At 30.9% G+C, this 11,507-nt stretch overlaps 1 protein-coding gene and 1 long non-coding RNA gene across 6 annotated transcripts; one reads left to right on the forward strand and one right to left on the reverse strand.

The window, feature by feature from the left end:
* Positions 1-6: 6 nt before the first annotated feature.
* Positions 7-6,389, reverse strand: LOC100784675 (alpha-latrotoxin-Lhe1a). 4 transcript variants are annotated; one of them, XM_041007281.1, is made up of 6 exons: positions 6,176-6,389; positions 5,529-5,625; positions 3,992-4,012; positions 3,470-3,568; positions 2,419-2,898; positions 13-1,427 (listed from the first exon to the last, which is right to left on the reverse strand). In XM_041007281.1, exons 4-6 carry the CDS (start codon positions 3,564-3,566, stop codon positions 1,267-1,269), a joined length of 738 nt encoding a protein of 245 aa, XP_040863215.1. In that variant the 5' UTR covers positions 3,567-3,568; positions 3,992-4,012; positions 5,529-5,625; positions 6,176-6,389; the 3' UTR covers positions 13-1,266. The 4 variants fall into 4 exon arrangements, with proteins under 4 accessions (XP_040863218.1, XP_040863215.1, XP_040863217.1 ...); XM_041007283.1 differs by having other exon boundaries at positions 3,992-4,019; XM_041007284.1 differs by lacking the exon at positions 3,992-4,012 and having other exon boundaries at positions 7-1,503.
* A 512-nt stretch (positions 6,390-6,901) lies between these two features.
* On the forward strand, positions 6,902-10,810 carry LOC102667061 (uncharacterized). Of its 2 annotated transcripts, XR_413199.4 has the most exons (3): positions 6,915-7,196; positions 7,921-8,038; positions 9,545-10,810. It is a non-coding gene; the product is annotated as an uncharacterized lncRNA (long non-coding RNA). The 2 variants fall into 2 exon arrangements; XR_001385113.2 differs by lacking the exon at positions 9,545-10,810 and having other exon boundaries at positions 6,902-7,196; positions 7,921-9,442.
* The last annotated feature ends 697 nt before the right edge of the window (positions 10,811-11,507 follow it).

Consider the following 11,507-nt stretch of genomic DNA (forward strand, 5'->3'; position numbering starts at 1 on the left):
ACTATTTGGAGTTCATTGAACATATTTGGCTCTTCACTCTTTAACATAAAGTGTTACCAAAGCAAGAATGAAAGTGAGTTCAGGAATATCTTTTAGCCACCAATTCAACCTTGCTGCCTAAAGAGGGAGAGAAATAACGTATATAGGGTTATAACTGTTTATTTATTGCTTATAGGATACCAAACAATTGTATAAATCAAAGAACACAAGCATGTGAAAGTTCTAGATTTAATTTATTACTTGGAGAGTGTTTTAGGTTCTAGTAACGTTTAAACTATAAATATACTTGAAAAAACAAAAATGACTGTTGAACATCCCAACACCTTATTAAACACCTTTGAGAGAGAAATATATATTAATATAATAGGTGATATAGCTATTTTGAAAAGTTTGTTTATAGGGTACTGCTGCCTCTTATGCGAGGTAGTTCTTATCATGAGGAATGCAATATACATTGACCTGAAGTGCGATGTTGTTGGCAGTTGATTTTTCCTGCTATCATATTAAATTAAATGTGCCTGCAACTTGTCTTATTACTTTTTAAGCATGCTTCTGTTTAATAGCTAGTTGTGGGCTAATGGTGCCTATTTTTAATTAGCCATAATTTTCCTTTTATTTTACCCAATCAGGAACTTGTTGGTTTTTCTATTTAAGCTCTTGCTGTAATAGTTCATTTCAGTTTTTTGTTTCTCTCTTCTTTATATATTTATATTTTGTTGTTCATTTTTATGTTCTGTTCTGTTTTTCTAACAAATGTAGTTCAAAATGTTGTTGCAGGGTGGTGCTTATCAGACTTTCTAGTTATAAATGTTGTTAATGCTAGTTTTTGTTATATAGTGAATCCTGGATCAGACCATGTTGTGTTGGTGGGTATATTAAGGGGCATTGTTTTCTCCTGTATGGGATATTATTAGTATTCTGTTTATGGATCTATTAGTTTTTTAGGGGATATTACATTGGGTGTAGTATAAGGGCAGATGGTAGGCTTTTGTGAGTTGCCTCTGGTTTGTATCTTTACTTTCTGTTTAAACTTTTCTAGTTGAGTATCTCTTTGTACTAAACTTTTGTATATATTTTCTTTTGTTATATAAAAAAATAATAATAGCTAATATGATGTGATAAGAATATAAAGAAGACAAAAATAATAGGTATTGATGAAGTGTATAAAATGGTTCTCTTAGAAAGATGCATTGCAAAAGTATACCAATAGATAGTGGACAAATTAAAAATAAAGCAAAGTCCTGATTTTCCTATTCTTAATGGAAGTTAATTGTATAGCCACTTACAGAAATGTAGGAGGTGTTTTCGACATCGTAGTTGGCAACCACAACCTGGAGTTCGAGCCAAGACATGCAACCCTGTCTGATTCTCCTCACCCCGAGCATAGGCTAGCATGTCCTTCTCATTTAGCATTTCCAGGGCTAAATCTGCAACATATTCCAAATTATGTAGATTGCAAAACACCACAATTAACGTGGATGTTCATCCATATTTGTTTTTACCCTGAAAAGCTTACACACTGCTTTAGTGAATTACACTTAGTGACACATTTTTGGTTTGATAATATATCATGCTTAAAGGTAATGACCAAGGATTCTCATTATGCTATTCATAGAAGAAGGTCCTCTTTCAAAACCATAAAGGAAGCAATAAATATTTGGGTATTCATCATCAAGTGGGAGATTGACATATCCTAAAATGTAATTAGTGAATGAAGGCATTTTAGGTAAATGAGTGCATGCATGTTCGATAAATGGTTAACAGCTGCTTACAAGAACAGTATATTTTTTACCAAATCTGTTTTTAAAAAGAAAGAAATGAAGCAGCCCTTTTTTAGTCCAAAATAAGATACAAGAATCTGTTGTTTTCCTCCTCTTGAATAAAAAAAACTGCACAAGGATGGAGAGGTTTACTTAAAAAGTTAAATCTTACATTCCCTTATTTTTGCTCCATTCTCCATGATCATCTGAAGTTAGCATAGTAGTTAGTCTAATTTGGAATGGATGCAGTTATAAGGTTAATTTAATAGTTGGGAACAGGGGTTTAAGGGTTGAAGGGGGAAGGAAGAAGGCAAAGAGGTCATGAGTTTGAATCCCTCACTAACATTCTAGCAAAAACTAACAGTTAACATTGACAGATAAAAATAATTGGAATATGGTTTGTCAGTTACCTTTCCTCGCCAATATGAATATAAATGGCATGCAAAGGTTTCAAAAAAAAGGTTTGTAACCATGATTTTGGCCACAATGTTAATATTTCTTAATTCTACATAGTTGCATCGCTACTTCAATTGTAGTTGCATTTCTCTGTAATTTCTCGCAATATCAAGAATTGTGATAAAATCATGACCACAACCACCATTTGAAACCTTGATGGCATGCATATGCATGCTTTTTCAACAACAAATTAAATGCTTACCATATAGTCCAGACTTTATACAATTAATGAAAAGTATAGTCCAGTCCACCTCTTCAAAGATTTCCTTAGTTTTAGGGAACAGATGCCATGCCATTTCTTTTCTTCCTTGTAAAACAGCCAAGTGAAGAGGGGTGAGTCCTCCTCCACCCCTTATGGTTGGCAACGATGCATTTATTCTCTCCATCATCTCAGCAATTTGCACATTCCCAACTGCTGCAGCAAAGCAGAATGCAGTGTTGCCCTTGTGGTCTTGCAATTCCAATTCTTCTGGTTGCATCAACTTTAGCAGCTCCTCCACAAAGTGAACACGGTTTGCTCCCACGGCTATGTGGAGGAGTGTGGCCCACCCCCCCTTTGTTATGGCCGTTTTGAGAAGTGACCCATCTTGATCCAATAGTTTTCTAGCTTCTTTCCAGTCACCTTTGAGTGATGCTTTGTGAAGTGGGACACATTGGGTGAGGTATCTGCCCTTGTCTTCTTCTGCAACAAGTTTATTTGTGGAAATCACTTTAGGGTCAAAACTCTAAACATTTGATATAGAATCCTATGAAGTTTGGACTACTAAATAGTGCAATTCATGGTATATATGTGATTACTGTTAGGATTAGTATTTTAATGTATATATATAACACATCTAAATTAGAGACACTTGAAACCAAATACAATTTTGCAATGTGAAAATGTGAAAATGTGGGATTAAGAATATCATACTGTCTAATTTTGAAGAATTCAAGCTTCTCCATCCAGGTTTAACAGTGAACGTGGCTGTAAAGCCACCTTTAATTTTGTATACTTGTTAAAAATAAAAAAGGAGAAAAGAAAAAAGTTATCTGCTAAGGATTTTTCACCTTAAATATTGGGTTAGGTCTTAGATTCCTATTTTTTTCTATTTTAATTTGAGTTGTGACACTATTTGATAACACTAGTTATAGTACCCCCAATAGTGGTACTAGAGCCACTGGTAATTGGCAGTGATGATTCATGCTATATTGCTTTCACATTTTTTGCGAAAAAATGATTGGGAAAATTTAAGAAGGAACAAAGAGCTTACGAGTGGACACAAGATGAAGGAGAGGCTTCCTAAACTGAGCTGAAGCAACCCTCTGAAGTAGTTGTTCTTGGAAAGATATTGAGTCTGCTACAGCCATTTCTGTGCCAAGAAAACATACATCATATAAGTACAACAATATGCACGAGAAGACAGTCTCTTTTCTTTTATTGTAGCCTTACGAAGTACAATAATTGTTTTGTGAGCTAATATAAATCACTTGATGCAGATGGAAAAAAGAAAAGAATCAATTGTTATGAGTGCCTATAATAAAATGTCCAATAATAACTTAAAAGTGATATATATATATATATATATATAGCAAATTGTAGCTAAAATTTAATCCTAATAAGAAGCAGTTGTAGTCACATGTATACAGCATGAGGGTATGTGCTGTTTATTTTTAAATGTATGAATAAAAAATTTAAAAAGGGCATTGTTTATTGAAAATATGAATATAAATGTGTTCTTAAAAATTTGGGTAGTATGTAATTGAATTTTAAAGAATAAAAAAAAAATACTTACATAAGAGCTTAAATAGATTACCTGCAAACTTGAAACATTGAGAATCCAATCATTAGTTATATACATAATGAGATCGACCAACCAATTTTAAATAGATATAAGAAATGTTCATTCCATAGAACCACAGGACATCATTGTAGTAACTAAGTGAAGACATGTTGTTTCTACTTTTTAATTTTATATTTATATTGTTCATTTTATATTAATGCATTATATTATTTTTATTTTAACAACTAATTCTATTACTAAATTATTTTTTGTTGTTAATATTAAAATAATTTTATCAAATAAAATTAATTAATTATACTGTACAAAATTATTCATTTACCCGTAAAAATTAATTAAAAAATATTTTTAAAAAAATTAATATTATTTGATAAATTTTAAGTTAATATTAGTAACAAAAATATTTAAAAAGTTGAATAAAAATGCTAGAAATTAAAAATTAAAACTAATTTAAAGTCGTTAATAATTAATTTTAAAAAAACTACGATGATTTTGAAGTCATTGATTTACCACTACAAAAAATTCTAAAAAAAATTAAAAGACATTGAATTGATAAACCAATTTATGACTTCACATTAAAATTAAAAAAAAAAAAACAATTATCGTTTACTTTTTTACAACTTCAATAAAAAAATCAAAATCATATATTTTTTATGACTTTATCAGAAGTCATAATACACCTTACAACTTATCCTTATTTCGGTATTAATTTGAAATTTGACCCATTTGATTAATTAAAAAAAGATTACCCTTTTTGATAACTTTCCCCAAACTTGACAACTATCTTCTAGTTTTGCAATAAATTATCCTCAGATATTTATCGTTTTTGAAGTGTTGATGGGCTTTGATTTTGGGGCAACCCAGGGAAATTACCAAAGTGGGGCTTCTTTTCAGGCTGTAACACTAAACAAAGGCAATTCCTTCATTCACCTATTCCACCTAGAATGTAAATTATATTTCAGAAACAAAGACCTTTTTGAAATGTAATTTTATATTCCAAATTCAGTGTTTTGGAAATTTAAAAAAGTGCTGAAAGCAAAATTTGGAGATGCAAGAAGTAACTGTCCTAAACAAATTAAAGTCCACTTGTGCCTTGTTACGTCTTCTTTCTTTTTTCTTTAACTTTTTTTAGCTTCTTTGAGTTTGTAAATTTTAAGTACGGTAAAAAGTTAGGGCAAAATCTATAGTAACAGTCCCTCAGAATTGAATAACGATGAAGCTAAACTATAATAGCATCGTATAAATAAATATACAGCGAAAGGGTACGATAAAAAGTATGTGCAATTATTGTGTAGAATAATCATGTATATATACAATCTCACTTTACATAATTTTTCTCAACAAATTGTGATTGATTCCACTAAAAAGTTGTGCGCACTGGGATTTTGATAATGTTATATCATTATGGTCCACACTCAAAAATAAATTTTTAAATACTATTTGGTGTGGAAAAGTTGCTGTAAGAGACTTTTTATATTTACACATGATCTTTTTAAACCTTTTTTTTATATTTTATTAAATGTCACATTACCTGACAGACCGAGAGAGCAGAGAACAGAGAAAATAAGAGTCCTTTTAAGTAAGCGTTGTTCCAGATCAAATCACGAACCACGATTACACTGATCTCACTGAAAAAATAGAGCAGTAAGTGTAGAAAAGAGACCATAAAGCAAATGATACAAACGAAACAAAGAACTTTTCAAATAATATACATAAAATGATAATCTTGGGCAATTAAAAGATCTGGGTATCTGTAATAGGATCCTATCTCAGACAAGAATATTAACGATAAAACATACAATAGCAACAGAGAAAAAATATTGGCTAAGTAGAAGCAGCACCAACCCCTCATGAACGGTGTTTTGATAAGCTTTTCTTTGATTTATTAGGCATAAAGCTCTTCACAAAATTTTATTTTTTATTCAGCTATTTCCCTCTTTACTTTCTTCTAGTGTCTGAAATTGGCAATTTTTCATTTTATTATTATGGAAATTCTCGTTTCTACTGTTTTTTATTGCCCCATGATTGAAGCCTATAGGTGTTGAATCAGGAGTATGAATTCATAGTTGAATACATAGCCAGACCAAATAATCAGCATTTCATCCTCATAGGATAACAGTAAATCTATAGGTAGGAAGAGAAAGAAAGAAGAAAAGAGTGAGAGTAAGATTTGATTACCTCAACAGAAATATGTTCAGAATATTTCCAAATTTCCTTTGTTATCTCTGCAGCATAATTGGTTTTTACTCTGAAATTGCCAATTTCATCTACACAGGCAGAGAGAAAGAGAGACAGAGTAATTAAAAATAGTGAAGTCTACGGTTTGTCAAGATAGGTCGAAGTTAAATATGTGAATGTAACGTAAACCAGTGCAGTGACAAGTCTCTTTGTCAAGTCAATGATGAATTATTAAAATTGTACGTTTTATTGGGGCACCAATTTTATGAACCTCACCGTACCACCGAAAAAGCATTTTCTTCTCGTGGAATAACTGTTTTCTTTTATGAAGTGAGGGTATGTTTAATAATAAAATCAGTTTAAAGTTATATTTGATTATTCATAAAAATGTATTTGAGAATAAAATTTTACAAGCAAATTTAATTTTAAAGAAACAAAACTTAGAATATTTTTTGCAAACTTATGTTTGGTAGAAAAATGAAATAATTAGAATTTTATTCAAGTTTAATTGATTGAGTATATAATATATATATATATATATATATAATAACAATAGATAAAATAAATATTATTTTTTTAATCGTTTTATTTTCCATTTTTATTAATTCCATTTTTTCCTTTGTCAATTATTTACTCTCACACTTAAATAATACTTTTTGAATAATTATAGATCATTTTTAATTATTGTTAGTTTAATTGTGGTGTGAGAAGAGTTTTTTTTAATCCAGACTTAACTGGTTCTAGACCATTCCCACTCTCACTTTCTGGTTCTCTCCTTTCCTCTTCTTTTTCATTCTTCTATCTCCGCATACCACCAATTGTAAAATTGAAATTCACCCTTTCAAAATTGTACCCAGATTCTCCGCGTAAAGTGCCCCCTTATTTGTTGGTCCGATGTTAAGGGAAACATCTGAGAGGCTATAGATTCACTGCGTCCATTCCATTCTCTTTCCCTCTTCTCATATCTTTTTAAAGGTTTCAGTTTTCATCCTTCGCTTGCATTCCCTTTTTTTAATTCCAGGTTTGATTCCTTCTTTCTTTGGAACTTTAACTTGATGTGTAATTGTGAACTCTCAATTTTCCTCAATTTTTTCTCTGTGAGAATAGAAGAAAGCAATTAATAGTCGTAGAATGCACTGATGAAATTTACCTTTTGTTGTTATTTTATCGTTATTTTTTTTAATGATTTTCGTCCAATGTGAGTACATGTTTTCTTAAAGTATTTTTATTTGGTTTGATTATTTTTTGTATGGTTGGATTAAGAATAATAAGTAATTGATCTCATTATTGTATGATTTTTAGCATGTTTTTCATGCCTATATTTTTCTTCCCCACTCACTTTTGCATATGCATAATTATATTTTGATATACTATTTTTTATGCATAAAAACAAAGAGTTGAATTATGAACAAGAAATCAATATTTGTGTTCATTCGCTCATCTCACATTTTATTATAGTTTATTATACTTCACCCCTTTCACCGTTAACATGTAAATTTTGTGTGTTTTTCATTTTTTAATTTGTTTTATTTTTCTTTTTCCTATAAATTATCCTATTGATAAAATGTGTATAAAGTAGTTGTTTATCTATAACAGATTTTCTGATCTAATATAAATAAGTATATAGAGTTGCTTTCTTCTTATTCTTCTTTTTTTAATTAATTTTCAATTCTAAATTAGTTTTCCCTAATATTCTTTCTTCTTATTCTAACTTTTCATTTTTCCCATGAAAATATCACTAACAGACATGGAAACCCATTCACAAAAATGATGAAGGCAAGTGAATTCTCATTATTAGTTCCAAGAGTACCACAAGAATAAGTTTTCTCTATTTCACATTAATTGTGTGTGAGCATCTTTAAGGTAAATAATTATTTTTATCTCTAAATGTGTAATTTGTTGATAAATTTGTTCCTGAAAGATTAAAATTCAAAATTTAGTCCCTTAAAGTGTAAAAAGTACGACAAATTTATCCGATCATTAACTTCTGTCTATTATCGTTAATAAAATAGTTTACATGGCACAAATGAACAAATTTATTACAAAATTGATTGTCAACATGATTATGTCGAATAGATAAGACAAAAATGCCAATAAATTATCATTATTGGACCTAAATGTCAGTATTTTTTTTTTTTTTACGGAAATGTCATTAATTTTTTTTGGAAGAAAATGTCAATAATTTTTTGTGGAATAAAATATCAGTATGTTTTCATTGGACTAAAATGTCAGTAAGCTATTATTATTGGATTAAAATGTCAATAATTTTTCATTGTATCAAAATGTCACTCCTTTTTTTATTGGATGTAAATGTCAACAATTTTTTGTTGGGCCTAAATACCAATATGTTTCTATTCGACTAATTTATTAGACTCCGAATTTTGTTTCATTAAAAAAAGGGTAAAATATAATTTTAGGGTGAATGTTCGTCCTTTTTTTATTGTTACAAACATAACATTATAATAATCACTTAAAAAAATATTTTGACAAACACAATTTAAGACAAACATAATAATAACAATAATCTATCTGTCACAATTGAAATTATTCAAAATAAACATTCTGCCACTTTATCAAAATAAACGTTGTAACAATGTACTAATCATTACAAATTTATCCAAATTATAATAATTAGTCACAATATACTATAAATAAAAAATAAACATATCACATATTTCATTTCTTCGAATCATGGCGACTGGGAAATCCTAGTGTGGGTATGAAGCTCATGTAATTTGGTTGGTTCATCCTATGAGATACTTCATCTAGAAATATAATTGAAATTGGTGCTGAAGGCCTAATTGAATGTGGTCTAAATGCAGTTGACAATGGTGGAGGTATCAAGATTGTTTCCTACAACAATAATAAATATTGATTAGCTATGCGTAACATAATTTAACAATAACTATTCAATTATATGTAAAGTCACTCACAACACTAGGAGTTGGAGCACTTTAAGTGGTAGTTGGAGTTGGAGCAACAACACTTTCAGCATTAGGAGTTGGAGTAATTTTCAAATTAGTTAAAGGTTGTTCAACTTGTGGAGCAGATTAAGAGCAGTTAATCTCATCCTACAAACATGTAACATATAACATAAATAAGTTGTAAGTAACAATAAAAAAAATTAATCAAATTTTTAGAAATATGTTACTGGTGTTGTTGTGGTTGCATTTGAGTTAATCTCTTCTTCAAGAGTTGGTTTTTACTTTTTTGGTCTTGGTGGAACACCACCATTAATGCATCCTCCACTGTTATGACCACCCAGACTACATCTAGTACAAGTGACCTCTTTGTAGGATCTTTTTAGTCAATTATTGATGACTTGTCCCTCATTTTGATCCTTTCTTCTACATTTTTTGGGTCAATCAGGTCTCTTTTTAATATGTGGTGGTGTCGGCTTGTCAAAAGGTGTATTTTCCCAATATTGTTGACTCCTGGTAAGGTGTATGTAATTTTCATGGGTTGCATTCTAAGATCCAATGGTCAACATATCGTCACTGTAGCCCTCTGGTATGTGGTAATTGTATCTTATGGCAACAATCGCATGCCTACAAGGCATACCTATGTAGATAAACCAAAAAAACATTAAATTCATAGTGACGCAATACATAATATCCAAAATTGACAAATTTAACTAACTTAGTGGTATACCTATAAGTTGCCACATCCTACATGTGAATGACTAGTTTTGTAGATCCACATTAAGTCTTGTATCATAATGACAAACCTTAAATCTAGTTCCATCAGGATCACCAACCCAGTTTGCAGTCTACTTATTAGATTCAACTTTCCCCTTTTCTATCCTTGACTGTTGCATAGGTACCAATGGTCTTAATCTTGTAGCCATTTTTAGTTTATCACTTTTCATCTTGCACATAATATAGGTCCTTATATCCTCACACATATTCAAAATTGCTTATTTTTTAACTTCAGAATCTTTGCATTATAAGACTCATAATCTTTGCAATTTTCACTAAAATAGGCTTTGGTCCATGATTCACGGGGCCCCTTGTCTAAATAAGCCCATGCCTTTTCATTCATCCTTTTAACAACTTTCATAATAACATTAAATTCTAATTCAGTAGGAGACCGTGCACACTTATAATGCCCTAAAATCTCGCTTATTGAAAATCGATGTTTAATGTATTTCTTGTGTTATTTGATTGTGTCGCAACCTACCCTTCGGCGGGAGGGCGACGCGAGACTCACGGGTGTGTCTTCCAAGAAAGGAAAATGCGCGGAGTCGCCACCAACGTTTATTCGAGGAAAACGTCGGAAAAACCGGAAAGGTGTGATCTGCGAACTTTAAGTGTGAAAGGTTCAGGAGTTGTATTTATACACGGGGAAGGTATTAGCACCTCACGCGTCTGTCACAAGGGACGATAACCTTTAATCAAATGTGCAATATCATGTCTTCAATTTTGTTTTATTTTCCCCTTTTTTACGTTTTTATGTCTTTTTATGTCTTTTGTATTTTTTTCTTTTTGTGGTCGACAAGGGAGTTTCCCTTGCTCATACGTATTTCTCAATTGTGATAAGGAAATCAGACCTACGTAATTCTTTGAGAACTGAACGTTGGTTAAGTTGTTTTTATCCCTTTTTTGCAAGATATGTCTTTACCAAACAAAAGTCGTTTAAGGCGTTGGACCATTTAAACGATCTTTTGATTCTTTTGAAAGGAGAGAAACATTTAAGGTGTTGGACCATTAATGATCTCTTGTTTTTTTGAAAGTAGCGACAAGTTTACATGTTGATTTTATGCTTTCGAAAGTCCACGCTTAACCAATAAAAAGCAAAGAGGACCGTTTAAGGCGTTGGACCTTAAAACGGTTTTTAAGTGATTTTTATGGACAAAGCTTGATTTGTGAGTTGATTTTAGCCTTAGTTTCACTTTGGTTATTAGTCAATTCAATTAAGGAAAATCCCAAAGGAAAACGTCCAATTGATTTTTTTTTTATTATTTTATTCAAAGATACTTCGATTATTTTATTATTATTTTGTCTCTTTTGGTTTTAAACGTGGTTACAGCGTGAAAGATCGGTTGGATTTTATTTTAGCAGAGATTAAACGATATTGCAACTCAAATGATCGGTGGAAATTCATTTTATTGTTTATTAGGCGAGAAAATGACTTAAATAAATGGTTAAAGCACGTCAAAAGGGGGTACAGAAAACAAACGAAATAAAAATAAAAGCACGCGAAACAAGTGGGGACCACTAAGGGTGCATAGAATGAATTGAAAGATTCGATTTCGGGAACTTACTGGTTGAAGACCGAAGAACGACAAAGAATGAATGAAGAACGATGAAGAATGGTGAAGAATCTTCACGAA

This window comes from Glycine max, chromosome 2 (genome assembly GCF_000004515.6).
Source record: "Glycine max cultivar Williams 82 chromosome 2, Glycine_max_v4.0, whole genome shotgun sequence".
Taxonomy (NCBI): domain Eukaryota; kingdom Viridiplantae; phylum Streptophyta; class Magnoliopsida; order Fabales; family Fabaceae; genus Glycine; species Glycine max.